Here is a 25342-nt window from a genome sequence, read left to right as displayed (position 1 = left end):
TCCTCATCCTCCTCCTCCTCCTCCTTTCTCATCTCAGACAATTAGATGGCATCCGTTCATTTGTTGCCTTCAACAAATGCATCAGTGGCAAAAAGATGAAAAATGCTTTGTTTCTTCGCTCGGCCTCGTCCTCTGAAGCCTCTGAACTACGAGAGGAAGAAGACCTACACCCTGCACATCGAGGGCGTCAACACACACGTGGACCCCCGCTTCTCCTACCTGGGCTCCTTCAAGGACACGGCCGCCCTGAAGATCACGGTGGGCGACGTGGACGAGGCGCCCGTCTTCTCCATCGACCACTACATCATGGACGTGTACGAGAACGCCCGCAGCGGCACGGAGGTGGGCGCCGTGACGGCCCGGGACCCCGACAGCAGGAACAGCCCCGTCAGGTAGGAGCGTGCCACGTCCGGAGAGCGGCCCCCACGTTTCAGCCTCCCTCAGCCACTAGGTGGCAGTGTGGAGGGCAATCAGCTCCAACAACAAGCCCAAATAATGAAAAAGTGGAGTTCTGCTAAGTCCACTTTAATTAAGCAGCTGCTTTGTCACTAGCAGAGGGTCGTGTGTGTGTGTGTGTGTGTGTGTGTGTGTGTGTGTGTGTGTGTGTGTGTGTAAACAGCATCCAGTGACCTTTTCTCTCGGGTCTGCAGGGAAACTAAGTCATAATAACGGATCAGAACATTCAAATGCAGACGTCGTGATCGATTTTGAGCCCACCCTCATCGCCCCCCACCCCCACCCCCAGCTCCTTGGCAGGGGAATGCATCATACCTCTTTGTTACCTCAAGCACACACACACACACACACACACACACACACACACAGTGCAATGGAAGCCTTCCGTGAGCCGCAGCGTTTAATAAATGATGACACTCTCTGTGAGGCTCCACACTGCCGTCGTGAGTGATCCATATTTAAGAAGAGAAAAAAAAAGAAATGCTATCACTCCACATAATAAAGGTAATCCTGGAATTAATACCCCGACGCTCTGTCTCTCCCTCCCTCCCTCCCCCCCTCTCTCCCCCCCTCCCTCTGTCTTTCTCTCACGTCGATTCAAATGTCGACCTATTACTCACGAGCATAAATGTGGGATTAAAAGGTGTAAATAGTCCATTAAGAATAAATGAGGCGATCGCCTGTCAATGCTCATTTCGTGGCTGACGCTGAGCGGAAAGTGCAGCAGCGGCGCCGCCGCAGTGTAAACACCGCTACTGCCGCCATTAAGTCTCCCAGATAATCGGCCTCCTCCTCTGAAAGGGTGTGTGTGTGTGTGTGTGTGTGTGTGTGTGTGTGTGTGTGTGTGTGTGTGTGTGTGTGTGTGTGTGTGTGTGTGTGTGTTCTTCAGGAGGTCTTCTGTGCACACCCGCAGCCTCTCCCCAGTCACCTCCTTCACACTCCCGAGCCGCGTTCTTCTCAGTGGCCACGCCCACAGCCACGTCGCTCCACAGAGCTTCTGGGATGATTCGTTTATGAACGAGTGTGTAAAGTGAAAATGACTGCTGCGACATTGAGCCTGTTCTGACCGAGGGGACGGCGGCGGTCGCCCTCCTCTGCCCCACAGGTACTTCCTGGACAGCCGGGAGGAGGACGTCAGGTACTTCCGTATCGACGAGGGCAGCGGAGTGATTCGCACCACGCAGCCTCTGGACAGGGAGGACGTGACCTGGCACAACATCAGCGTGATGGCCTCGGAGGTTGGTAGGTACCTGGCTGGATCTCCTCCACTGGGACACTCCGAGTGGGCGGGGACTACACGGCAGAAACACCACACACACACACACCTTTTATTCAGTGTGTTCAGTGGTCCTCTGTATGCAAACACCTCAATGTTATTTTTCTTTCTGTTGTTTGTCTGTGTGTGTGTGTGTGTGTGTGTGTGTGTGTGTGTGTGTGTGTGTGTGTGTCCAAGGTCCATAAAATTCTGAGATATTTCTGCTTTTTGCTCCATGTGAGAAAGCAAACAGGAGAAGGTAGCAGGAGCTGCGTGAGCTTGCTGCATATTTTAATAACCAGGGTGAATTTCCCAGGCTTTCAACAAGCCCGCAGAAAAAATACACAAGCGTTTCACTCGTGCATACGAGAGAGAGAGAGAGAGAGAGAGAGAGGGAGAGAGAGAGAGAGAGGGAGAGAGAGAGAGAGGGGAGAGAGGAAGAGAGAGGGGAAGGGGGGGATAAAAAAGCCCAAACACCTTCAACATGATTGCTCCCCATTTTCACATTTGCTCGTCTTGTTTCGCCCCGAGCAAATACGAGACATTGCGGAACGTTATTAGAACCGCGTTCATTCATATCTGTGCCGAGCGCGTCTGTCTGCCACGGCGGCACCACACAGAGTTGGGATGGATTCTGAAAAATACGGGAGGCGCTTCGCCTCTACCCTGCACTTTTATTTATTTATTTTTGTTTTTGTTTAGTTTTTTTTGTTCCGTTTCTCCCCTCCCTCCTCCGGCTCCCTCCTCCGGCTCCCTCCTTCCTCACACTATAAGAATTCCCCCGCAGGGGATCGTATAGTGGGAGAGCCGGGCTGGGTTGGGATTCGCAGCGTGTAAAATCGGAGTCGGAATCAATATCGGCAGAAGAAAGGCTTCCATAAAAAGCCAAGGACTGCGCGGGTCTGCGGCGCACTGCCTTCCCTTCACCTGCAGCATCTGACGCAGCAGCGGCTGCAAAGGCCGACGCGTCGATTCACAACCAAGAATGACAAAACAAATGTTGGCTCGTCGGTCACGTTTGACCGCCGCTGCGTTTCGTGGAAGCGATGAAACAGAAGCACCGCGAGGATCTTTTGTGTTTCCCAGCACATCCAAATTTCTCCGTCAGTATTTAAAGACAGAAACCCGAGTGAGGTTGAGGCGAACGCAGCCCAGGAAGCCAATTTGCATCTTGATTAGGCCCTCTTTTTCCCTCCAAATAGGTCGGAGTGTATTCCTCTCATAATGAACTGCGAAAATCAAATTAGTCCCAATTGTTTCAGTGTCCTCTCTTACGTTTGAAAATTAATTAAATCAATAGAGGCGCCGGCTAACTTCCAGCATTGCTATCAGGTAACTTGAATAATTTGTAATCGCAATTAGGCAAATCTGTGTCGGGGCGCTGCATGCTAATGTGTCTTTATCGCCTCGCCACTCCTTGGTATTCAGCCCCGCGCCAGCGCGCCGTCTTGAGGCGCAATGATAAACCCCCCCCCCCGCCGCCGAGCGGACGGGCAAGGACGAACGGCGGCGCTGGCGCAGGGAGCAACTTTTCGCCGCAGAGCGTTTTGGCTTCCGCTCGGCCATCGGTGGCACACGCAGCCAGGCTGCCCAGTGCAATAAAGCGTCCAGCCGCAGCTCCCTGACTTACGGCTTGTTGTTGCTGTTTCTGCTGAGAGCGCTCGCCGCCGCCGCTCGCCGCCGCTCGCCGCCGACCTCTCACACGCCGTGAAATATCTGGAAGGGGCCCAGTAAATTTCCTGGCTGTGTTGTTGGGGAGCAGCAGCCGCCGCTCCAGCTGAAGGTTAAATGTTTTGGCTCCTTGACAAGCAAACTTTAGCTGGAAATTGATACAGAAAAGTGTTAAAAATAAAAAACAAGTTTTAGCGTTTCCCACCCAATCAGCAGCAGTGGCGCCGAGGGTCGCCCAAACTTGAAAACTTGTAATATTTTGTTTTTAAAGAGGTGAAGATGCACAAAAAGTTGGAGGAGATTGAAATTCAATATTCTGAAAGTGTTGCTCTCGCTCCCTTCCGCCAGTATCACCGTGTGCTGCTATCGCCAGCACCGGCAATCTGATTTACACGCACGAAGAGTTGCTGGCGCCGCAAAAAAAAAAAAAAAAAAAACACAAATAAAAATAAGACGGGACAAAGGTCTTCGTAGCAGCCGGCCGTGCCAAGATAATCAGATCGGCCTCCCTGCACAAAAGTGCAGCGTTGCAGCACTGGCTGCTTTACGGGAAGCCAAAAGGAAATGTATAAATCCATTAACACTGTCAGACTGCGGCGCTCGGAATGGATGTCGGCTGCTCGACCTTTGACCCGTGCGTCTCTCCCGCAGACAACCCCAGCCTGCTCAGCCACGTCCCCGTCACCGTGCAGGTGCTGGACGTCAACGACAACCCACCGGAGGTGGCCGCCGACGGCGAGGTCATCGTGTGCGAGAGCTCCAGACCGGGCCAGGTGAGCGTCTCCCGTCTCTCCTCATCCTAATCCAGCAGCTGATTGGTCGGCAGGCTGCTGGGGAGGACACGTCTCGTTGCTGTGGGCCACTTGGAGATGAACTGAAAGTGAACTGGCTCCACCGTCTCCTCCGCTGTGACGTCCCAACTACCCCTTTAATTCTGTCTCCATTGCAGAGTGGGCTGCTTGGAGGCGTGGCGGCGAGGAGGAGTCAACCCCCACGCACACACACACACACACACACACACACACACACACCTGGGAGCTGCCCCTTTAATCCACCACCTGCTCGGAATGATTGTTTCCCCTCTGCACTTTTGGGTTTTGATTACTGAGAGAGCGAGAGAGAGAGAGAGAGAGAGAGAGAGAGAGAGTTGGTGCAGAGTCATGGGAGAGAGAGCTGCTTAACCATCGCTCACTCTAAATGAGCATCTTAGCGGCAAAGCATGACGGCTCCAAATCGAAGCTCATTCCAATTTGCTGGCCGCTCTTTGATTCATTCGAAATTAAGAAGGTTTCTTTTTTTTTTTCTTCTTCTCCCCTCCTCTCCTCCCCGCCGACACGGCGCAGCAATCAGCAGCTCAGACGCGGCTGAAAGGCTGCTTTTCAGCCGAGGGCCGTGATGAAGGAGAAGCGGAGTAGAAACAATCCATTTTTAATAGCCGGTGGAGGAAGAAAAGTTGGGAGTTAAAGTTTGCATTAAATTTAAATCGGCGGCGGCAGCGGCGGCGTCTCGGTCGCCTGCGGGCGTCTGGGAGGAGCGAGAGACTTCCACTGAGCCGTTTGTATGGTATCTCAGCTTCCTGGTGGCTCTCGCTCTCTCACTCACTCTCTCTCTCTCTCTCTCGGCCCCACGCTGCCCCTCCCTCTCCCTCGGCCAATTAGGAGGAACCAGATCACACCAGCGCCGCCGCCACGGGACAAGGAGTCCAGAAACTGATGTTGCGGCTACAGATGGAGAGGGAGGGGGGGGGGAATTCAGCCTGGGTTCTTGTTCTCCAAGTTCTTGTTCTCCAAGTGAATCCCAACCTTTGTTCCCGCCAGTCCTGTTTCTGTCCTGTCTGAATTCATCCGTCTGTCTTTTTTATTTTGCCGTCCACAGGTGATCCAGACCATCAGCGTGCTGGACAAGGACGACTTTGCCAACGGACAGCGTTTCTCCTTCGCGCTGCCCAGCCAGCTGCCCGTCAACCCCAACTTCACGCTCAAAGACAATGAAGGTAAAAGCAGCTGGTTGCACGCGTTGCCGCACGCACACCTGGACTCGGATTCTCCTCCCTGTCGGCTGACTGACTGACTGACTGACTGACTGACTGGCTGACTGACTGACAGACTGGCTGGCTGGCTGGCAGGGACACCTGTGGTGTTTCATGGCTCACAGCGTACAGATATCAGCTGAGCGATGCCAGCGGTGCTCTGCAGGTGCTGCAGACGGCCTGTTGGCTTTGCTGCTGTGTGACTTGGCTGAGCACCAACCTGCACAGAGCAACGCAGAGAGTGTCGGTGTCCAGGGTTGGAAATGTGCACGATTAGTCTATTTTTTTTTTTTATTGTATTATTTTTTTTTTGTTGGCACTTTTGATTCAGATCTCTGCCGCTGTCAACATCAGGCTTAACAAAACTAAAAAGAAACAAAGTGAGCCTTGATGGACGCAGTGGTTGTGAGCTCTGGCTCGCTGCTGCTGTGACTTTAATCACCGCCATGAAGAAACATCTGTCTCACGCTGCGCAGACGCCGTCCAGGACGTCCACAAATACGAGGAGGAGCCAATGAGATTGAGAGTGTTTGCCCGTTGCCGTGCAGGCGCTGCAGCGGGCATCGCCATGGCAACCGTCTCGGTCTCGGGTGAATAACCCAGGCCGAGGTTGGTCCGCAATCACCGGGCTTTTAAAAGCTCTCAGCACCCCAGATCCACCACAGCTGCCCACTGAGCGGCAGAGTTCACAACAGTGCAGCCGCAGGAAGGAGGGAGGGAGGAAGAAGAGGAAGAGGAAGAGAAACTTGATCCCCTAATTGTAGGAAAGGCTCGGAATGTTCCGCTGCTGGATCTGTCAATTAGTTTGGATGCTGAGGAATCACACAAAGAGCGGCTGCACATTCAAAAATTGAGAAATTCCAACCAGGAAGTCACAACATTGTTATCAAAGTGCAGTCGGCTTTTTTTCAGACATATTTTCTAAATCTGGGGTGAAAAGATTGACAAAGTGTTCTTTTTTTTTTTTTTTTTTGGGGGGGGGGGTGGGTTTGCTGGAGTCGCTGCAGCAGCTTCCCGTCTCTGATCAGTGGGAAAGGATTCAGCACAATTCAACTGGTGAAATACTCGCAATTAAACGCAAAACTAATTGGAATTAGCCCCGCCCCCGACTGAGATGCATCCACAAAGCAGAGGACGACAACAACAAGTGTGTCTTGGTTCCAACTTCACCCTTTACTCTTCACTCTTCACTCTTCTTCGTCCCTCATTAACATCCACCATCTTCCCTCTCAGCACTGAGGGATTCATTTAAATTTCCCTCAGTTCCTCCTCCTCCTCCTCCTCCTCCTCCTCCTCCTCCTCCATCGTCACGCCGTCTTCATGTCAAGGCTGCGGCGCTCTGGATTCACGCCGCCTCGTTTGTTTCCATTCACTTTGACGGCGCTTGAGCACTTTTCATTTTAAAGTGGTGGTGTAGTCCAGTTCATTGTAGTGGGTGAACTCTGATTCCTCCTGGTTTTACAGTAATTCAGGACCTTCTGTCGTGGCGACACGGAATATCACTACACTGGTTAATAGTGGGGGTGGGGGTGGGGGTGGGGGAGGCGTTGCTGCTGCTGCTGCTGCTGCTGCTGCTGCTGCTGCTGCTGCTGTATTTGCTGCGTGGCTTCCAGAGCCGGAGGAGCTTCACACTGTTGGTAATTACAGGAAGAAAAAAGCCTCCTCGCTCTCGGAGCAACTTATCTCCTCGCTGTTGTTGGAGGCGGAGTCTGCTGCCTCCATATTGTTGTTGTTGTTGTTGTTGTGTGCAGCTGACAGAGAAGAGATGCAGGGAGGGGGGAGGTAAGAGGAGGAAGGAGAGAGAAAAAAAATCCTCTCAGTCACTCACACTCGCTAAAACTCTCGTGACCTCCTTTCCCAACTCTGTCGCACAAAAGATCTCACTGAACTTTGGGAAGTTTTTATTTTATTTTGTGGCTCGCCGCAAAAACTTTCCTCACTGCGCTCGGCCCAGACTGCCGAGTTTTTGCACTCATGGCTACATTCTTACCTTTGCATGAGAGATTTTTTTTTTTTTTCTCTGCTACTGAAGCCGAGGTGCCGTTGCAAATCCCAGTCAGAACCGTTTGGGAAGCTTTCACACCTGACTCCGTCGGCAGCAGGAGGAAGTGTTGTTCTCAATCAGTTTGTTCTGATTCTTACGTCACCGACTGGCTGCTTTTAAACTTTGGCTCTCGCCTCGCCTCAGTTCAGCCCAGCCGAGCCCAGCTCAGCCCAGCTCAGCTCAGCTCGCCACGGCGGCAGGTTAGCGAACAGCAAAGGCGTCTCAGAAGTTTTCCACACCTGGTGGCACCACAACCTTCTGCTTGCAGCTTTTCCATTGAGAGATGAAAACTGGAGCATTATCAGGATACATTTATATATATTTATATAAGTGTGTGTGTGTGTGTGTGTGTGTGTGTGTGTGTGTGTGCATTCTTTTTATACAATCCAGCCAATAAGCCGGCCCTAAAATAGCCTCCTGGGATTGTAAGGGCGTCGTCCTCCCACTCAGTCCAATTTCATTTAATCTGCAACTGCAGGACGTTTAATTCCATTTCATGTCATTCACACTGCAGTCGTCTCCGTCTCACACGCCTGGATGATTTGCCAGAACAGTGCCGGAAGAGCGCAGAGCAACAAACAACTAACAGAAAAAGAATTACATTCGTCTCTTTCATGATTTTTTTTTTCTTTCTTTATTTTGTCGGAAATGAAACAAACGCATCAAAGAGAACTTGATGTTTATCTTCAGAGAAAAGTGACAAACGTGATAAACATGATTAAAAGTCTTGTTTTTCTGTCTGTGCGCCTCGGAAGAAAAGTTTGTGCTTGACTGTGTCGAAAAACCATGCGGCAAGTAATCAGAGTTGTTTTCCCCCATCGTCCCTTTAATTAGAATTGTAAGATTTTCTGTTGATTTTATTATTATTTTTTTTTTAAAGAGAGATGTTTGCACTTTTGAAGGAGGAAGATACACTTTACGCTCCCCAGCCGTGCATCGCCGTGGTTTTTACGCGGTAGAAGGGAAGCATTTAATTCCTTCTAATGGAGTAAAGAATTCCTTCACGCCAGACGTGCGTGTCTGCCTGCACCTTTTACAGGCAAATCAACCTCTTTAGTTTTATGGAAAGGTTTTAATGGCTGCGGGAAAAAGGAAAATCCCTCTGCAGCCGCCGGGGCTGCATCAAAGCCCTGAACCGCCAGAGACAACAATAATAATAACAATAATAATAATAATAATTATAATAATAGTCATAACCGCAACAATAAAAAATAATAATAGGAACTTGTTTTTCCTTTGCCAGAACATCTTCCACAGCGCCTTTAAATTCCTTCCTTCCCTCCCTCCTTCCTCCCTTCCTTCCTTCCTCTCTTCCTTCCTCCTCTCCTTCCGTCTATCCTTCCCTCCTTCCTTCCTTCCTCCCTTCCTTCCTTCCCTCCTCTCCTTCCTCCTCTCCTCCCATCCATCCTTCCCTCCCTCCTTCCTTCCTTCCTTCCTTCCTTCCTTCCGTCCCTCCTTCCTCTCTTCCCTCCTTCCTCCCTTCCTCCCTTCCATCCTTCCCTCCCTCCTTCCTCCCTTCCTTCCTTCACTCCTTCCTTCGTTGTGTCAGAACTAACATGACGTCGTGTTTGGCATCGTTGGTGTTTGAAGCGCAACACACACACACACACACACACACATGCACACACTCACGCACATGCACAGTTACACACACATAAAAACAAATCAATGCAATGCCTTGATACTGCTGTCGTCTGCAGGTATTGATTGTTTTCTAGGCTTTACTGTCAAAGCTGATGTTTCCACTGAATCACATCAGTAGCTGAGCACCCATCCATCATCTATCCATCCATCCATCCATCCATCATCCATCCATCCATCCATCATCCATCCATCCATCCATCCATCCATCCATCATCCATCCATCATCCATCCATCATCCATCCATCATCCATGCATCCATCGTCCATCCATCATCCATCATCATAATAATAATAATAATAATAATAATAATAATAATAATAATAATAATAATAATAATAAACTTTTATTTGTACAGCGCTAAATCACAACCAAAGGCGTCTCAAAGCGCTTTATACAATCAGAGAGAAGCAACCGGGCCCCCGGAGCAAGCAAGATGCGACAGTGGCTGGGAAAAACTCCCCTGTGGGAAGAAACCTAGGGCAGAACCAGACTCCAGAGGGCCATCATCTGCCTATGAGTATCATCCATCCATCCATCCATCCATCAACCCATCCATCAACCCATCCATCCACCTACTATGCATCACTCTGTTCCAGAGGACTTGACAGAGGAAAGTATGTCTTTACAATGTAAATAATGCCTGAGAGAGGAATCGTGCTGCGTTGCGCACACATTCACTTACACACACACACACACACACACACACACACACACACACACAGTCCACACACACCACCAGAGTTGCCCAGAAACCCAGCCAAGTCTGTGTGTGGAAAGCGTGAAGTCTTGAGGGAAGCGGCCGTGACGTCGTCGTCGTCGTGTCTCAGCCGGTGGATTATTTTTGGTTCCTCCCTCACCATCGCCTCATTAAGCCACACCCAGATGAAAAAAGAAAAGAAAATGCATCTAAGCGATCAGCAGCGAATTGGATTGTGAAGTGAGCCGGAATGTCACAGAACTCCTTCACACATTTATCCAGTATATAATACAGTATACAGTGTCCCTTTCCTTCCTTGTCACTCTTGTCTGCTCACCCAAGACATAGATAGTTGCTTTACTGACGGGGGGGAGGGTCCTCACATCTCCTTCCCACTTCCTGTGTGGTCACACTGTGGTCACACTGGCATCAGCTACACGGGGACTCACACCGTGACAGCGAGCGCCCTGCGCCCTCCGGTCCTCCACCGCCGCCGCCTTCGCGATCCTCATACACCTCCACCTCCAACTCCCCCTCCCCCACCCCAACCCCCCATCTGGTCCCCCGTCGCCACCTCGTTATGCTCTGCTCCTGCTCACCAGGTCTCCTCGCCCACCCATTCGCCCGCTGATGCAATGATGCTGCCAGGCAGAATTAATAAAGCTGGAGTTGTGCGTGTTGTCATCCCCGACTGTCGATCATGATAATTATTCATAGACGGAGCAGAGATTGGAGTGGGAGGCGAGGTCTCAGAGCAGCAGCGCAGTTGTAGAGTAGGGTGGAGGGAGCGAGGGAGGAGGGGAGGAGGAGAAAAGACGAGGGGTCGTCCTCAGCTCGATTCAGCTCCTCGTCTTTTTTTGGAAGTACCAAGAGGAGTTTTTTTGTGTGCGTGTTTTTCGTAGTTGGTAGTTGGACGAGGTCCTGGGTTCATCATCTGGAGTGCACAGCAGCGTCTTTGTCCTTCGCAGCCCACAGTTGCAGCTCGCACTCTGTGGCGTGTCTGTGCAAGAAATATTCCAGCAAGTGGTTTCAATTGAGCGGTTGTTTCTTTCCCTCCAACTGAACAGCGTTCTCAGGTGTGAGGAGGGTGAGACACCTTGGTTGTGTCCAGCGCGCTCCTCCTGGTGGTGGAGGTGCGGCCGCTCCTCCTCCACCCGGCCTCTCTTCCAACTCCAGCGTCTTATCGGATCAGGCGGCGGCAGCGGCGGCGGTCCGGGGAGAGCAGCCTTCTCACAGAGAGCTACACGCACCAATAAGCTTAGCGCGTCAGGCTCTTAATGTTAAAGCGGCCAGAGGAGCTTATGATGACGGGAAGTAGTGGGTGCGTTGGTTGGCCGTTCGTGTCACTCTAAGCTTCTTTCCATGCAGAGCTCCTTCACTCGCGCTGCTTTGTTTGTTTTTCTCCCGCAGGTGTCCCTGCAGCAGCTTTGCAGCTTTGCTAACCCATTTTAAAGAATAGAAACAAACAGCAGCTCCACGGATCAACTCAGGGTCCAGCGTGCTGTGCAGAACTGCTTCTATTCCCAACGGGACGTGAAATCAACTTCATGTGTTGGAAAAGTATTGCTGGTTCTTCTTCTTCGCTGTGGGGGCGGAGAGATCTTTTGCAGAAATTTGTTGAGTTTTGTAACTGGGTTTGAAGACGAGGCGAAGGGGAAAATGAAAGCAACAGAAGTAACTCGGCTGCAGCAGATGGAAGAGGACAGAGCGCCGTCAGTAACAGTTTCCCCCTGGTGACGTCCTCCGACTGAACTCTCCAACTGGCTCGTTCCTTCAGAGCGCGATCACACCCCAGCGCACTCCAAGTTTGTGCAGCGATCCTGCGGCCCCACCAGGCCAGTGTGGCTGCTCTGCCCCGAGTCTGGAACCCTGCAACACTCATCCAGTCCAGGATTCATTTTAACTGAGATGGATGGATGGATGGATGGATGGATGGATGGATGAGGTGGTGCTAGAGTTCTCCTTCCCATCCCAATCTTCCTTCACTTCCCTCACCAGGAGGACGTGGAGCGAAGAAAAAAACAGCCCTCTGCGTGACTCACCTCTGAAGTGCTTCTTGTCGAGCCTCACTCGGGCTTTTTGTTTCCTTTGTTTATCTCAGCGACAGATTCCATTAGAGGGAGCCTCTGCCGAGGCCGCACACGAAAATGCTCTTTTGCAGCAAATCAAAATGAGCGGCTCGGAAATTAATTAGCTACCGCTACGAAAGAAGCACCACTTTTCTTTTTTTGTCTCTTTTGCTTGAGTTGGAGCAGCGGCGGTGGTGGTGGTGGTGGTAGGGATGGTGGTAGTGGTGTTGGTGGTAGTGGTGACACCTCAAGGTCACATTGAATCACCTCAATGGAGGTGTCACCACCACAAAACAAGTGAAGTTTTGCAGACGATCTGATTCCCTCTCTCTCTCTCTCTCTCCATCTCCCTCTCTCTCTCTCTCTCTCTCTCTCTCTCTCCGCTGCAGACAGCACAGCCAGCATCGTGGCCCGGCGCCGGCGCTTCAACCACCTGACCCAGGAGCTGTACGAGCTGGCGGTGGTGGTGTGGGACAACGGCGAGCCGTCGCTGAGCAGCACCAGCACGCTGACGCTGCGGGTGTGTCCCTGCCAGCGCCACGGACGCCTGCGCATGTGCCAGGGGGAGGCCTTCCTGTCCTCGGCCGGCCTCAGCACCGGGGCCCTCATCGCCATCCTGCTCTGCATCATCATCCTGCTGGGTGAGTCAGGAGCGAGGGAGGGAGGGAGGGAGGGAGGGAGGACGGGTTTGACAAGGGCAGTGGAGGAGGAGGAGGAGAGAGGGATGAATAGACACGAGGAGGCGCCAAGCAGAATTTGGAATGAGGGTGGAAAGAGTGGAGGAGGGATGGATGGAGGGATGGAGGAGGATACAAAGAGAGAGCAGAGGAGAGAGTGGGAGAATGGAACGAGTCATTGAGGGGAAGGAGAGAGAATCTGAGAATGAAGCGACGCGTCGCATGCAGACTGAGAAAAGGCAAAGAAGGTGAGAGAGAGAGAGTGAAAGGGAGAGGGAGAGAGAGAGAGGGACACACAGAGAGAGAGAGAGAGAGAGAGAAAGAGAGAGAGACACAGAGAGAGAGAGAGAAAGAGAGAGAAAGAGAGAGAATCCTCTCCATGGTTTCAAGTGGAAGTTGAGTCGCTCGTCACGCCGCCGCTGACAGCGATTTTCACTTCACATCAGTGTGAGACGTCACATTGAAATGCAGCGTGTTAAAGGGACTCAGAGCCGAGTTGCTCCCAGTTCTCAACTTGCTGAGGAAACTTTTTTTTTTGGGGGGGGGGGTTTCCAGTTTTTGCTCCATCCTGTTAACAGAGCCACATTTAGCAGGACTTCCCACATCCAACCAGGGTGAACGTGCAGCTTCTCTCCCACTGCATCCAGGACCAGAGGCATCCCATGACACACACACACACACACACACACACACACACAGGGCTCACGCCTGCTGCTGTGCTATATTTTCCAACTTCTCCTGTTGAATTTAAATCTAAAATAAAATCCAAATCTTCAGGAAAATACCGCAACAAATTAAGATTCGCCGTCAGAATCGACGGAGCCGCTAGTTCAGACTGTTGAGTCTGCCGGCCGACAGCAGTCAGACACGATGAGATGGATCCGCCGCTGTCGTCGCCTCTCTGCGGACGTCGGTGCGTGAAGGTGATGCATATTCACGCCGCGTGTCTCCGTCCTCCACGGCGGCAGAACAAAAGGCCGCCGATGTCCTGGGCAGAGACTTGAGTGAGCGGCGACGAGGGCGGAATCACTAATGGCCCGCACAACAGCTCCTCGTTAGGCTAACAAGCAGGAACGGGAGTCTGTGGCACCTGAGGGGATGCTTTTTTTTTTCTTTTCTTCTTCTTCTTCTTTGGAGCCTGCGCTGAATTGCAAGATTGAAAAAAAAGAAAAGAAAATAACGAATGGTCTGGCACGTGGCTCAGCTTCAGATCCCTGTTAGCGCGAGAGATCAGCGACTCTGTCAGTGGGTCAGGAAAGAAAAGACACATCCGCTTGACTCCATTTGCAGTCGGCCACTTGACTTTCCCGTGCCCTGTGCGTCTGAGCGCGCTGAATGTCAGGCCTCCTGCTGGGATTCTGCGTCTGGCGTCTTTTTGCTTCTCCGTCGCTGCGGTGGGCGCCGCCGTTCGCACGCACCGTGACAGACGGCGGGTCAATATCTGGTCTTCGGTGCTTGTCAGTGTAATTTGTCGCTCCGATTGTTTCCCATCTGACCGATTAACTCCCGTGTTTTATCTCTGCGCCCTCTAGTAAGCCGTCCGACCCAATTAAGTCTGCAGGCAAAAACACCGAGCGCTTCAAGCACGTCGCCGCCCGGCTTTGCGTCATGGGTGTGAGACGGGAGGGAAGGAGTGTTTCATTCATTCATTGGTTCATTTTTCATCCACACTCAGCATCCCATCACGACAACTTCCAAACAGAACTGGAGGAATCACGTTCAGGCCCCCATTCGCAGCAGTGATTGGATTTCCGCTCGGGCGCCTCCCCATTTGTCTCCATCATTGCTGCATCATGTTTCCTGCGCTGGGATTGGAGCCCGGCCTGCGGCAGATCCAATTTAATTGGACGTGCCGCACGATATGAAAACAGAAAAAACGGGAAGACACCTGTCTGACAGGTGACGATGAACGCAAAGGAAAAAGAAAAAAAGTTGACCCAAAGCTGAAAGGACGGGAAGAGCCTCACGCTCACAGCTCAGTGGGCCTGATGTTCCTCCCGGTTCTTCTTCTCTTGTTCTCGTCTTGTTGTTGTGCAGTCACAGAGTTCAGAGCAGGCAAAGAAAAGAAGAATCTGCTGTACTTGAAAGTGGCCTCCATGTCTGAATAAAGGCAGTCTATTCCATGCCAGTCCTTCACAATTCTATTCAATTCTTTTCTATGTTTTTATTCATAGAGTGCTGTGTAAATAAGCAGAGGTCCATTTCTGCTTCTCATGCATAATTAAAGTGGGCTTTCTTTCTGCATGGTGCACGTCTCATGTCAGGCCCGGAAGTCCCGTCCACCCACCGCTGTAATTGCACTCTGCCACTAGCACGGAACATTAGGCTGCAATTTCTGCAGCCAGCGGTGCAGCGAGCTCCGTCCGGTGTCCGAGCTGCGGATGGTTGCAGGATTTATGGGTGTTAGCAGCTCAGCTCAGCGTGCACGCTGCTCATCTGGCTCCTGGGAAAGACTGGCGGCACCGGCTGCAGCTGCTCCACGCTGGATTTGGAGGGAGGACGTTGATCCAGAAAAGAAAGCCTTTACTCTGAAGTTGTTGTTGTTTTTTTTTTCCCCGCTACCCGATCGACCCTCACAGCCCGGCCCGCTGTGATTGGTCGCTCTGGAGTGGCGCCGTGATAAGCGCTGTCCTGCACAAATTACATTTTTCGTCCTGCTGCGACCCCACACACGGCGCAGCCGAAAGAACTCGTGTCTTCGTCCGCTTCCCTTTTTTTTTTTCCCATCTCACCTCACAGATTAACTGCACGGCGGTGGGGGTGGGGGGCAGCGGCGGCGGCGGCGGCAAACCACAGGCAGTGATGAAATAAACGGTGGCGGATGAATCGGCCCCTTAATTACCTCAGCCATGTTGTTGTTGCTGCAGTTGCTACAGTTGTTGTTGCCGTTTGGTGTGTTTAGTGCATAAGTGGCAAAGTTTTGCTCTGCTCTGGTTTTAAATAACTCTGTCAGTCGGCCAATGGCAGCTCCCATTGACGCCTCTCGGCTGTTTTCTTCCACTTTGCAGATGATATTGCTGCTGCTGCAGTCAGAGACGGAAGGGCTTCAAAACTTAGTGTCGGCTGGCTCGATGGCTCGACTGCTCCCAGTCGCTGAAATGGCAAAACAAAACAGAAACTCGATGTATTTATTGTTGAGCCAGTGTGAATGTTCTGGAAGGCCGGCCTGGGAGAGCCGCAGCTCCCTGAGAGGAGCAGGCTGATGCCTGGGCCGACCTGGTGTCCTTGCAGGAGGTGATGTACGGCGGCGCTGCGAGACCTTGTGGCATCACTGTCACCCAAACACATTCATCAGTCATGACGTGTGTGTGTCCCAGTGAGTAAGTGTGTGCCACACTGACAGTGTGTGTGTGTGTGTGTGTGTGTGTGTCTGTAAAGATGGAGGGCTTTGGAGAGGAAAAAAAAGATTCCTCCTGGGAAGGCTGCAGAAAAACAGGATTGGTGGGGAGGAGTTTTCAGCTTTCATTTGATAATTGCCATGGACGTTTCATCTATCTATCTATCTATCTATCTATCTATCTATCTATGCATCTATCTATCTATGCATCTATCTATCTATCTATCTATCTATCTATCTATCTATGCATCTATCTATCTATCTATCTATCTATCTATCTATCTATCTATCTATCTATCTATGCATCTATCTATCTATCTATCTATCTATCTATGCATCTATCTATCTATCCATCTATCTATGCATCTATCTATCTATCCATCTATCCATCTATATATCTATCCACCTATCTATCTATCTATGCATCTATCTATCTATCTATCTATCTATCTATCTATCCATCTATCTATCTATCTATGCATCCATCTATCTATCTATCTATCTATCTATCTATCTATCCACCTATCTATCTATCTATCTATCTATCTATCTATCTATCTATCTATCTATGCATCTATCTATCTATCTATCTATCTATCTATCTATCTATCTATCTATCTATGCATCTATCTATCTATCTATCTATCTATCTATCTATCTATCTATCTATCTATGCATCTATCTATCTATCTATCTATCTATCTATCTATCTATCTATCTATCTATGCATCTATCTATCTATCTATCTATCTATCTATCTATCTATCTGCTTTGTTGCTTCTTCAATCCACTTGCAAAACTCTATTTCTCTGTGCTTCGGGGGATTTGATGGCTACGATTGTTGCCGTTGGGGGAAACGTTGTTCCAAGTCGTTGTTCCAAATAAGTCAAGTGCCACCTGCAGGACGACGGCTGTCACTTCACCTCTGGCAGCAGCAAACAGAGTCCCAGTGAGACTGTGGCTGAGGTGTGAGGCGGCTCTGCTCAGCCCTCAGTGCGACTTCCGTGTGTTTTTCAAATGAGACGCTGGACTGGTGGCGGCGAGGTGCGAGTTTGACGCCGCGGCCCGACACGGTGCCACGGCGTCACACCTGCAGAGGTCTGCTCTGTCAGATGGTTTCACTCCACTTATCCAGCATTAGCGCACTCTCAATGGGATTATTCTCACCTGCCGAGCCTCTAAACAGCCGGAGCTGGGCGCCAGAGCACCTTGAGTCCAAGGCTTTTCCCGGCCCCTAAATCTCCTCTTTGAGATTGGCCTTTTTTGTGTGTGTGTGCCGCGCCTGCGGCGGCGTGCCTAATACGCCGCCACAATATGTATACAAAAAAAAAAAAAAAAAAAAACAGGGCGCTTTGCGAGGGTAGATTAGCCAAATGCATCAGCGCACCTTGGAAGCGGTGAAAGCCCTCCACCTGCTCTTAATCCGACATCAACACCTTTGCCGCTCTAATCCCAGGAGGCTGATCCATCGCGGCATGGGCCTGTTTAGATAAGGACGCCACGTGTGTCGTGCCGCTAAAAATACTGCGGCTTCCTGTCACAAATGACCTGCACCGGTGAGAGCGGCCCATGCAGCTCCCTGACTGTAGTGCCGCTTCAACACCGGGTGGCGTTCTGTCCCATAATAAGGTTTTGCTCTGTGGCTCGCTACCTCCTCCACATTCGTAACTTTGCAGCAAAGACCCGCCCCTGCTTTGCCCCTGCTTTGGGTTAAGCGGCAGTGGCCAATCGGAAGCGAGGTGGGCGGGTCTTTGCTGAGCGCTGCAGAGCTGCACTGTGCTGCGGTTTGGCCGCTTTCTTTCACACACGCAGGCGCTTTATTTTTTTATCAAGTGTCTCCAGACACGGCGGGAAATACGTGCCACGCGCTCACACTTGGAGGCAAGGACGCCCTTTGTGCCGCGCGCTGCGCCGCCCTCATGCAGGGCTGCGGTGCCTCGTCGCACTCAGCCCAAGTGGCAACAGGGACGACGTTGTCTCCTCCTCCTCCTCCTCCTCCTCCTCCTCCTCCTTCTTCTTCTTCTTCTTCTTCTTCTTCTTCTTCTTCTTCTTCTTCTTCTTCTTCTTCTTCTGCAACAATTATAGTGGGAAACCAAGAGTGTCATGACCAGAGTGGAGTGGAACGTCAATATGATGTTAGGTCCTCCTGCCGCAGCCAGTTTGTGCGAAGCCTCCAGTGTTTCCACTGTGAATATTTTGCACAGAAGTGCTGCAGTTTGGAAAAAGCTGCACGGCGCCTCGTGTTTGTTTTGTTCCTCTGGCTGGTCTGTCTGCAACGCCACGTGATGAAGCCATCTTCTGAGACGCGGTGCTGCTGTGTGAGCGCGCCTCTCTCTCCCTCTCCCTCTCTCTCTCTCTCCTCCTCCTCCTCCTCCTCCTCCTCCTGCTGCTGAGGGCATTTTATTAAAAACATATTAGCCTTAACATATTGCAGAGGGGCGACTCATCACTCACCAACTCTCGTTAGCTGCAGCAACTTCCCAACGCGTCTGGAGATGCGAGTGGGCTCCACGGCTTCATGGGGGGGGGGTATTGGACACTGACTGCGGCGCTAATTCCCCGTCTGCACGCCTTGTTTGCACTAATACGACACGGCTGGCTCGGCCTCGGCGGTAAAGCATCGTGGCATGAGACCGGCCTCCATATGCTCTTAACCGTTCCCCCGTTAGCGCGGCGCCGCCGTGCCATAACGGTAATGTGTGCACTGTCATCATCATCACCGCCGCTCGTAAAAGCACCGCCGCGGCCGCCGCTAATGTCTGCTAGCGCCTGCGTTGCTGACGTATGGCCGCTCGTTTTGCCCAGCGCCGTTTCTGCGTCCTGACGGCAATGTGGGATAAATGTGCACATAAAATTTGCGCTTAATTCGGTTAGGCCCGCTTATGAGCCACGACGGCGTTTGTTTGTTGTGACGGATGCGGCGCCGAGCGGGTCGCGAGCAAAAAAAGCAGGCGGGCAGCAGAGTCATCGGAGCAGAAAATTCAGAGTTTGTCTGGAGTAGTTTTGAGCCGCTGACCTCCTGACCTTGTGTCCTCCTCCTCCTGCGTCTCCTCCCGCAGCCATCGTGGTTCTCTTCGTCACGCTGAGGCGGAGCAAGAAGGAGCCGCTCATCATCTCGGAGGAGGACATCCGGGAGAACGTGGTGACCTACGACGACGAGGGCGGCGGCGAGGAAGACACGGAGGCCTTCGACATCATCGCCCTGAGGAACCCGGCCGCCGCCGAGGAGCTCAAGTTCCGACGGGACGTGCGTCCCGAGGGGAGGCAGCGCTGCGGCCTGTCGCGAGGCCGGCGGAGCCACTCGGTGGTGGCGGCGGCGGCGGCGGCGGCGGAGGCGGCGGAGGCGGCGGCGGCAGACGACGACGACCTGGACGGGGTGGACGTGCACGATTTCATCAAGCAGAGACTGGTGGAGGCGGACCTGGACGCCAGCGTCCCGCCCTACGACTCCCTGCAGACCTACGCCTACGAGGGCCAGGGCTCGCCCACCGGCACCGTCAGCCCGCTGGAGACCCCCGACTCCCAGCAGCCACAGCAGGATTACAAGTACCTGGACGACTGGGGACCCCAGTTCCAGAGACTGGCTGAGATCTTCGGAGAGCCAGATTCCGATGTGACGACCTAGTCTGAGACTTTTCTTTTCCTTTTTTTAAAAAAAAAAAAAAATGGTTGGTTGTTTTTTTGGTTGTTTTTTTTTGCTCCTGTTTGAACCAAAAATCGGTTTGAAGCGCAGTGAGGTTCTTTTTTTCTCTCTCAGATTTGGATTCCGAACCCGCAGCGATGCTTTCAGACTGTTGCAGTGATTGTTTCTTTTTTCAACCCATGTTGCTGAACGATGAACAAACCAACAAACAACAGACAAACAAAAAACCTGCTCTATTTTTTTCTTTTTCATCTCGTCGCTTTGGATCAAGGTTTGTGCATCTGGAAGTATTAACGTCAGATTTTAAAGATGTGGGATCAAACCATATGGGGATTTAAAAAAAAAAAAAAAAAGGAAAATATTATTTTCCTTGGTGTATATTTTTTATTGACCAATAAAGTCCTGAAATCCATATGAGTGGATATGTGAGAGAATTGTGCGTGTCTTCTTCCTGCGCTGTTGAGCTGCAGAAAGCGATGGAGGCAACAACAAACAAACAAAAGGTGAGTCCTGCTTGGGTTAGGGTTAGGTTAGCTTGGTGCCACTGCAGTCACACCAGCAGAACATTCAGAACATTCAGAACATTCAGAACATTCAGCAACCAGCTTCTGCTCAACAACAAGATGGTTTCCTCCAGCCGGTCTGGCGTCTCTGTACTTTCATTCCTCTGTCCAACTCTGTTTTCAGAAGCCCTTTGTGATGTCACAAACAAGACACACACCTGGTTGATACCCCCCCTCCCAGGTTGTCAGTGACCGCAACCCATGGCCAGGTGTTGGCCCTTCCAGGAAAAGAGACAAAGCAGCTGCAAACAGAGGGCTAAATCCTCCTGGGTGGTGGGCAGTGTGGTGTAGGTCGGTGTTGCATGCAAGTACACAACATGACCACAGGCTGTGATTATGGTCCAGTGAATGTGTCTCTCCCCTCCCTGCGAGAACAGAACGCAACGACCTTCACGGGCGGAGCGCCGGCTGGATTCTCCTCATGGTCAACGTTCCAATTTAATGGACGCACCTCGCACGGGTTCGTTCATTTGGGACCTTGTTGGAAAGAAAATGATGGTCAGGAAGACTTTCCAAGGTACAAAATCAAATCAGATCTGCATCTGCAGCTCAGTCTGAGTCAGAGAGCCGAGTGTGAAAGCTGCATTCTGATCAGGCTGTGGGCTCAGCGGCGCGTCGCTCCGCCTCCGCCCTCCTCCACCCTCCTCCGCCCTCCTCCACTCTCCTCCGCCCTCCTCCACTCTCCTCCACCCTCCTCCGGTTTTGCTCCTCTGTGTTTTTTTGTCTTTCTTTTTTTTTTTAGCTCTTGGGGTGCAAAGAAGGGAATGTGCAGCTCTTCATCCAGCCCTGTCCCGGCCCTGCTTCAGCCGAGGAAGAGGAGAGAGTCGCCTTCTGTTGCATCTGCGGGACGTCTGAGGAGCAGCTGCAGTCTGAAGCTTCAGAGAAGTTTTTAGTCGTCCTCCATGGGGAGTTTTTTGACGCTTTGCTTTCCTTTTTGTGCCATAAGGCACTTCTCCCCTTCCCCTTCCCCTTCTCCTTCTCCTTCTCCTTCTTCGACTTCCATCAAAAGCCTGTTTATGTCTAAAATAGCTCTCAGACAAAAACCCGCTGCTTCTCTGCCTCACAGCAACGTTTGCCTTCTTTATTTGCATCTCAGCTGGACGCTGACCTTTTGACCCAGCAGCCGACAAAGAATCTTCTGGACTTCCTGATGTCAGAACAGTGTCTCTCCACCCCTTGGAATTCTGAGAAGTAAAGCATGCACGGCGCTGTCGCTGTCGCTGTGCGTCCACCGTCTCTTCTTCCCGTTCGGAGGCGTCATTTGCATTCTGGAATGGCGGCGGATTGGTTTTGATTTCCGATGAGCGAGCAAGCGAGCGAGGCGGCGGCGGCTGGTCAAACTCCCTCCACTGGCTCCTTCATCCATGCATCATTTCACACAATCATTCTGCCTGCGTTTGATTGGCCCAGAGGAACGTGGCGGCGCTCTGATGACTCCCGCTGGTTCCTGGAGACTGAAGGAAAAAAAGAAAAAGTTCCTCGGGTCAGGAGACATGCAGAGACTCTCAACGCACCTCAATCCTTCCTAACACTTCATCGCTTCATCTTCATCGGCTCTTCATCACAAAAAACAGTCTTAGATATTTCCCCTCTAATTTTTCCATGATGGAAACTCATAGCCGGGTTGCTTGGAAGCACTTCCTAAAGTGTCTGCTCACACATCACACTGGTTGATCCATGCTGTTAAAGAACAATCACACGTTTCTCCCCTCTCTTTATAATTAGCAAACATCCCACAGAAATAGGAGAAAGATGCCCTCGTTTTGAAGCTCATCGTTGAATTAAAGAAAAGCCAAAACAAGAAGAAATCCCTGCTTCCAAACGACTGTTGCACTGCTGGTGATGTTTTATTTCAACTAACAACCCCGGAGCAGGAAGTCGTTTGCCTCCTCCTAATGATCTATTTGCACGTCAGCCGCTTTCACTGTTTAATTACCAGACGTGGAAGCAGGCGCTCTGTTTGCCTCCAAGACAGTCGCATAAAAACATTCCTGCCTGCTTTTGTTGCCGCCGCCGCTTTGCGGACGACTCTGTCACCAACCAACCAACCAACCAACCAACCAAGCAACCAACCAAGCTGCTTTTTGCCTTTGAGTCCCTGGACGGTAGCAGCTCCACACTGACTGCCGTTTCCTTACCGTTTTCAGCAAACTAACTCTTTAACAACGGGCATGCACAGTTTGACTTCACAAGCAGGGAACTCCTGCATGCGGAGGCTCATTAAAAGACAGCGCATTCAGACACACACACGACGAGAAGCCAGAAAAATGTTGCGGAAATGAGAATCTGCAGTTTTTGGAGCGAAAGAGGCCTTTAAACTCCCAGAGTCGGAGATGAACTCCCGCTTCTAATCGACTCCCAAGGGCATCTGAAGGTCTCCTGAGTACCAAAATGTAATGTGCTCTCTCTCTCTCTCTCTCGCTCTCCCCCTCTCTCTATACCGAAACAGAGAGGAATAAACAGGAGTGAGACACAGAGTTGTTTACACGGATTAAACTGTCACCGCCGCCTGAATAAAGATTTCCTTCTTTAGGGAGCCACAATCTATCAGAGCCGGGCCCATATGCTGCCCAGATAAGGCGAGGCTAATATCTCAGCGCCGCGCTGAGGGGGCGTGGACGGGGAAATAGCTGGCGGCCCATTTCTTTATTTTTATTTTGTTTTAATCTTTAGTCACCAGCGGCAGGATGGATCACCTGCTGAAAAGAGTCGTTTGTCTCTTGTTTTGCACGGCCACCCGATGTTTTCCAGCCGCGTCGACTCGCCAGCGCCTCCTATCAGCCTGGAGGAGCAGCAGCAGCAGCAGCAGCCGTGGCGAATGATGCTGTTTGCATTTGTTTGAGAGAGGGGGGGGGGGGGGGGGTTCTTTAATTGTGTTTGGTGTGGTGGGTCAAGGAGGCGGTTGTGCGTTGATGTTTGTGCAGCCTTGAAGGAAAGAGGCGAGTGGAGGCACTGGGAAGTATTTATCCATCCATCCATGTTCTATACCACCTCCTCCTGCACAGAGGGCTGTGGGGGTCTGCTGGAGCCTGCGTGTATTCATTCATTTATTTATTTACTTATTTATTTGATCCAGGGGAGGGAGGTTTTGTCAGTGGGTTGCATAAGCCGAGACCTCGGGGGGGGCTGCAGAGGCAGCTGCCGCTTTTCCTTCTCCTTCTTCTGCTGCTGCTGCTGCTGCTGCTGCTGCTGCTTCTTCACTCCGTTTGAGGTCAGACGCCTCCGAGAAGGTTTGGATCTCATCACGTAGCGTGCGCTGTGATTTAACGGTGGAGGCCCGCGCCTCGCATATTATAAATGTTCATGACTCTGGAGTATACGCCAAGGTGAGTCGGAGTGCATAAAAAATAAAAAAGATCAAAGGCTCTAAAAAGGCTCTTAAAATGCAAGACCACATTCATTAGGGTTGTTTCGCTCCAAAGTTTGCAGCGGCGAGGCTGCTGAGGTTTGTTTGCAACTAAAAACTTTATTTCTTTTTGGGGGAATATTATTATTATTTTTTTTTTTCTAAAGTTTCAACTGTTGTGTTGCAGAAAAGTCTCATCGCAAGTCTGGAGACGTTGAAGCAGCAAAATGGGACCAAAGCACCGAGCAGCAGCTCCACGCTGACTGGGAGTCTTGCTGGGCTGAGGTGTTTGTTTGTTTCCCTCTGAAGACCCGAGGAGACCTTCAGTGACAACGTGTTTCTAAAATATCCCCCCTTTCATTCCCAGCGCTTGAGATCAATGATTTCTCCACATTGCGCTTCTGTGTTTGTTGTATGACGAGCATGAGTCATCTTATTTATTGTTGACCTTGCCGCCTGATTGGAGTGGCCACGCCCACCTTCCTCCAGCCCCGCCCTGCAGCCTCAGCGAAGACTCTGATTGGTGCAGCAGCGTGCACCCCCTTGTGTGTGTTTGTGTTTTAGCCTCTGCGTGCTGTCAGGCTGCAGCTGAAGTTTCCTTTGGTTTTATAGCCCTGATTATTGTTGATCCTTTTCATTTTGACTGTCACTGTGTGCACTTTCCCTCATCGCACACTTTAGATTGATGACCTTAGCCGCACACTGGGATGTACAGTGACTCTCTGAGGCGCCGTTCAGGTGACTCAGGAAGGAGAGATGACGCAGAGACAAGTCGGGCCGCATCCCATTTAGTCTTTCACTCAGTTTGGCGGGAGATAAACAGCCTAATATCGCACAGCACAAAGGGCCCGAGAATTCACGGCCTGACACAAAATTGGTATGAAATCAGTGAGTCAAGCTCGAAGGGAGAGATGAATCCCAGTCTCTCTCACACACACACAGACACACACACACACACACACACACACACACACACACGCTGAAATGTGCTGAAACAGCTGGAGGGGATTGTCAACAGTTTAACCTTTCCTACGCCCCCACACACACAGCGTGACTTGCTCTGCTGGCTGAAGAAGTGATTCTCATCAAGGTTGGTGTGGTCGCTCTCCCAGGATTCACGACCGAGCGGCACCGCAGAACCCGCTCGGTCCAGATTGAACCGCTGGCGTGTTGAGGGTGGGCGGGCGCACGTGGAAATTGTGGACGCTGTCGTTTCCTCCGCCTCTTTAAATGGACCCAGCTGGGTTCCATTCAGCTGCTACAGCCTCCTCTGGTTTACTGGAAATCAGCCCTTTGTGATGTCACAGCCCGGTCGAACAAAATTGCCGACCAAGCAAGGTCTTTGCTCCGCCCCCTCTGAGACAGCCTTGTTTTTTAAGCTACCCTTGCTTTTAAAGCAGGAGGCAGCAAACAGAGGGCTAAAAATACAGCGGAGCTGCAGGAGGGGCGGGACTTTCCCTGAGCCCTGCACTGCTAGCTACATTAGGACCATGTGGGTCTTGGCTCACACCACAACACACACGTGTTCTTCACAAGCTGTGGCATTGTCTTGTCTGTTTGTTTTGTGGTGATGTCGGTGATCCTCAATCACAGCAGCACAGGCGCCTTGGAACAGCCCAGGATTGCGGAACGCCACAAATCCCCGGCGTGCACGTGAGCATGCACCGGGGGAGGTGTGTGTGTGTGTGTGTGTGTGTGTGTGTGTGTGTGTGTGTGTATCGCTCACCACCACCTCCCTACCCCCCCAGGTTTGCTGGTAAATACGCCGGCTTGTCTTTGAAAGGAGGGGAAATTAAGGGGATAATGAGGCCCGTGGGGAGGCGGCGGCAGCGAGCGTCTGGGACATCGAGCGGAGTGAGGGACGGACTCTGTCAGCCGCTTTTGATTTCCTCCTCCTTTATTTATTTATTA

At 51.4% G+C, this 25342-nt stretch overlaps 1 protein-coding gene across 1 annotated transcript in view; it reads left to right on the top strand.

Moving 5' to 3' along the window:
* The window catches only part of LOC142879695 (cadherin-18-like), a 64357-nt gene extending 44404 nt beyond the window's left edge, over positions 1 to 19953 (top strand). The window contains exons 7-12 of the mRNA XM_076013096.1: positions 139 to 392; positions 1562 to 1698; positions 4034 to 4155; positions 5258 to 5375; positions 12255 to 12506; positions 18939 to 19953. Coding sequence (XP_075869211.1) covers positions 139 to 392; positions 1562 to 1698; positions 4034 to 4155; positions 5258 to 5375; positions 12255 to 12506; positions 18939 to 19504 — 1449 coding nt within the window. The 3' untranslated portion in view covers positions 19505 to 19953. The remainder of the gene's footprint in view (positions 1 to 138; positions 393 to 1561; positions 1699 to 4033; positions 4156 to 5257; positions 5376 to 12254; positions 12507 to 18938) is intronic.
* Positions 19954 to 25342: the final 5389 nt, after the last annotated feature.

This window comes from Nelusetta ayraudi, unplaced genomic scaffold (genome assembly GCF_046127955.1).
Source record: "Nelusetta ayraudi isolate G7.1 ecotype Tasmania unplaced genomic scaffold, CSIRO-AGI_Nayr_v1 ptg000141l, whole genome shotgun sequence".
In the NCBI taxonomy this organism is placed as follows: domain Eukaryota; kingdom Metazoa; phylum Chordata; class Actinopteri; order Tetraodontiformes; family Monacanthidae; genus Nelusetta; species Nelusetta ayraudi.
Note: the sequence above shows the minus strand (reverse complement) of the source record. Positions and strands in the feature narration are given on the sequence as shown.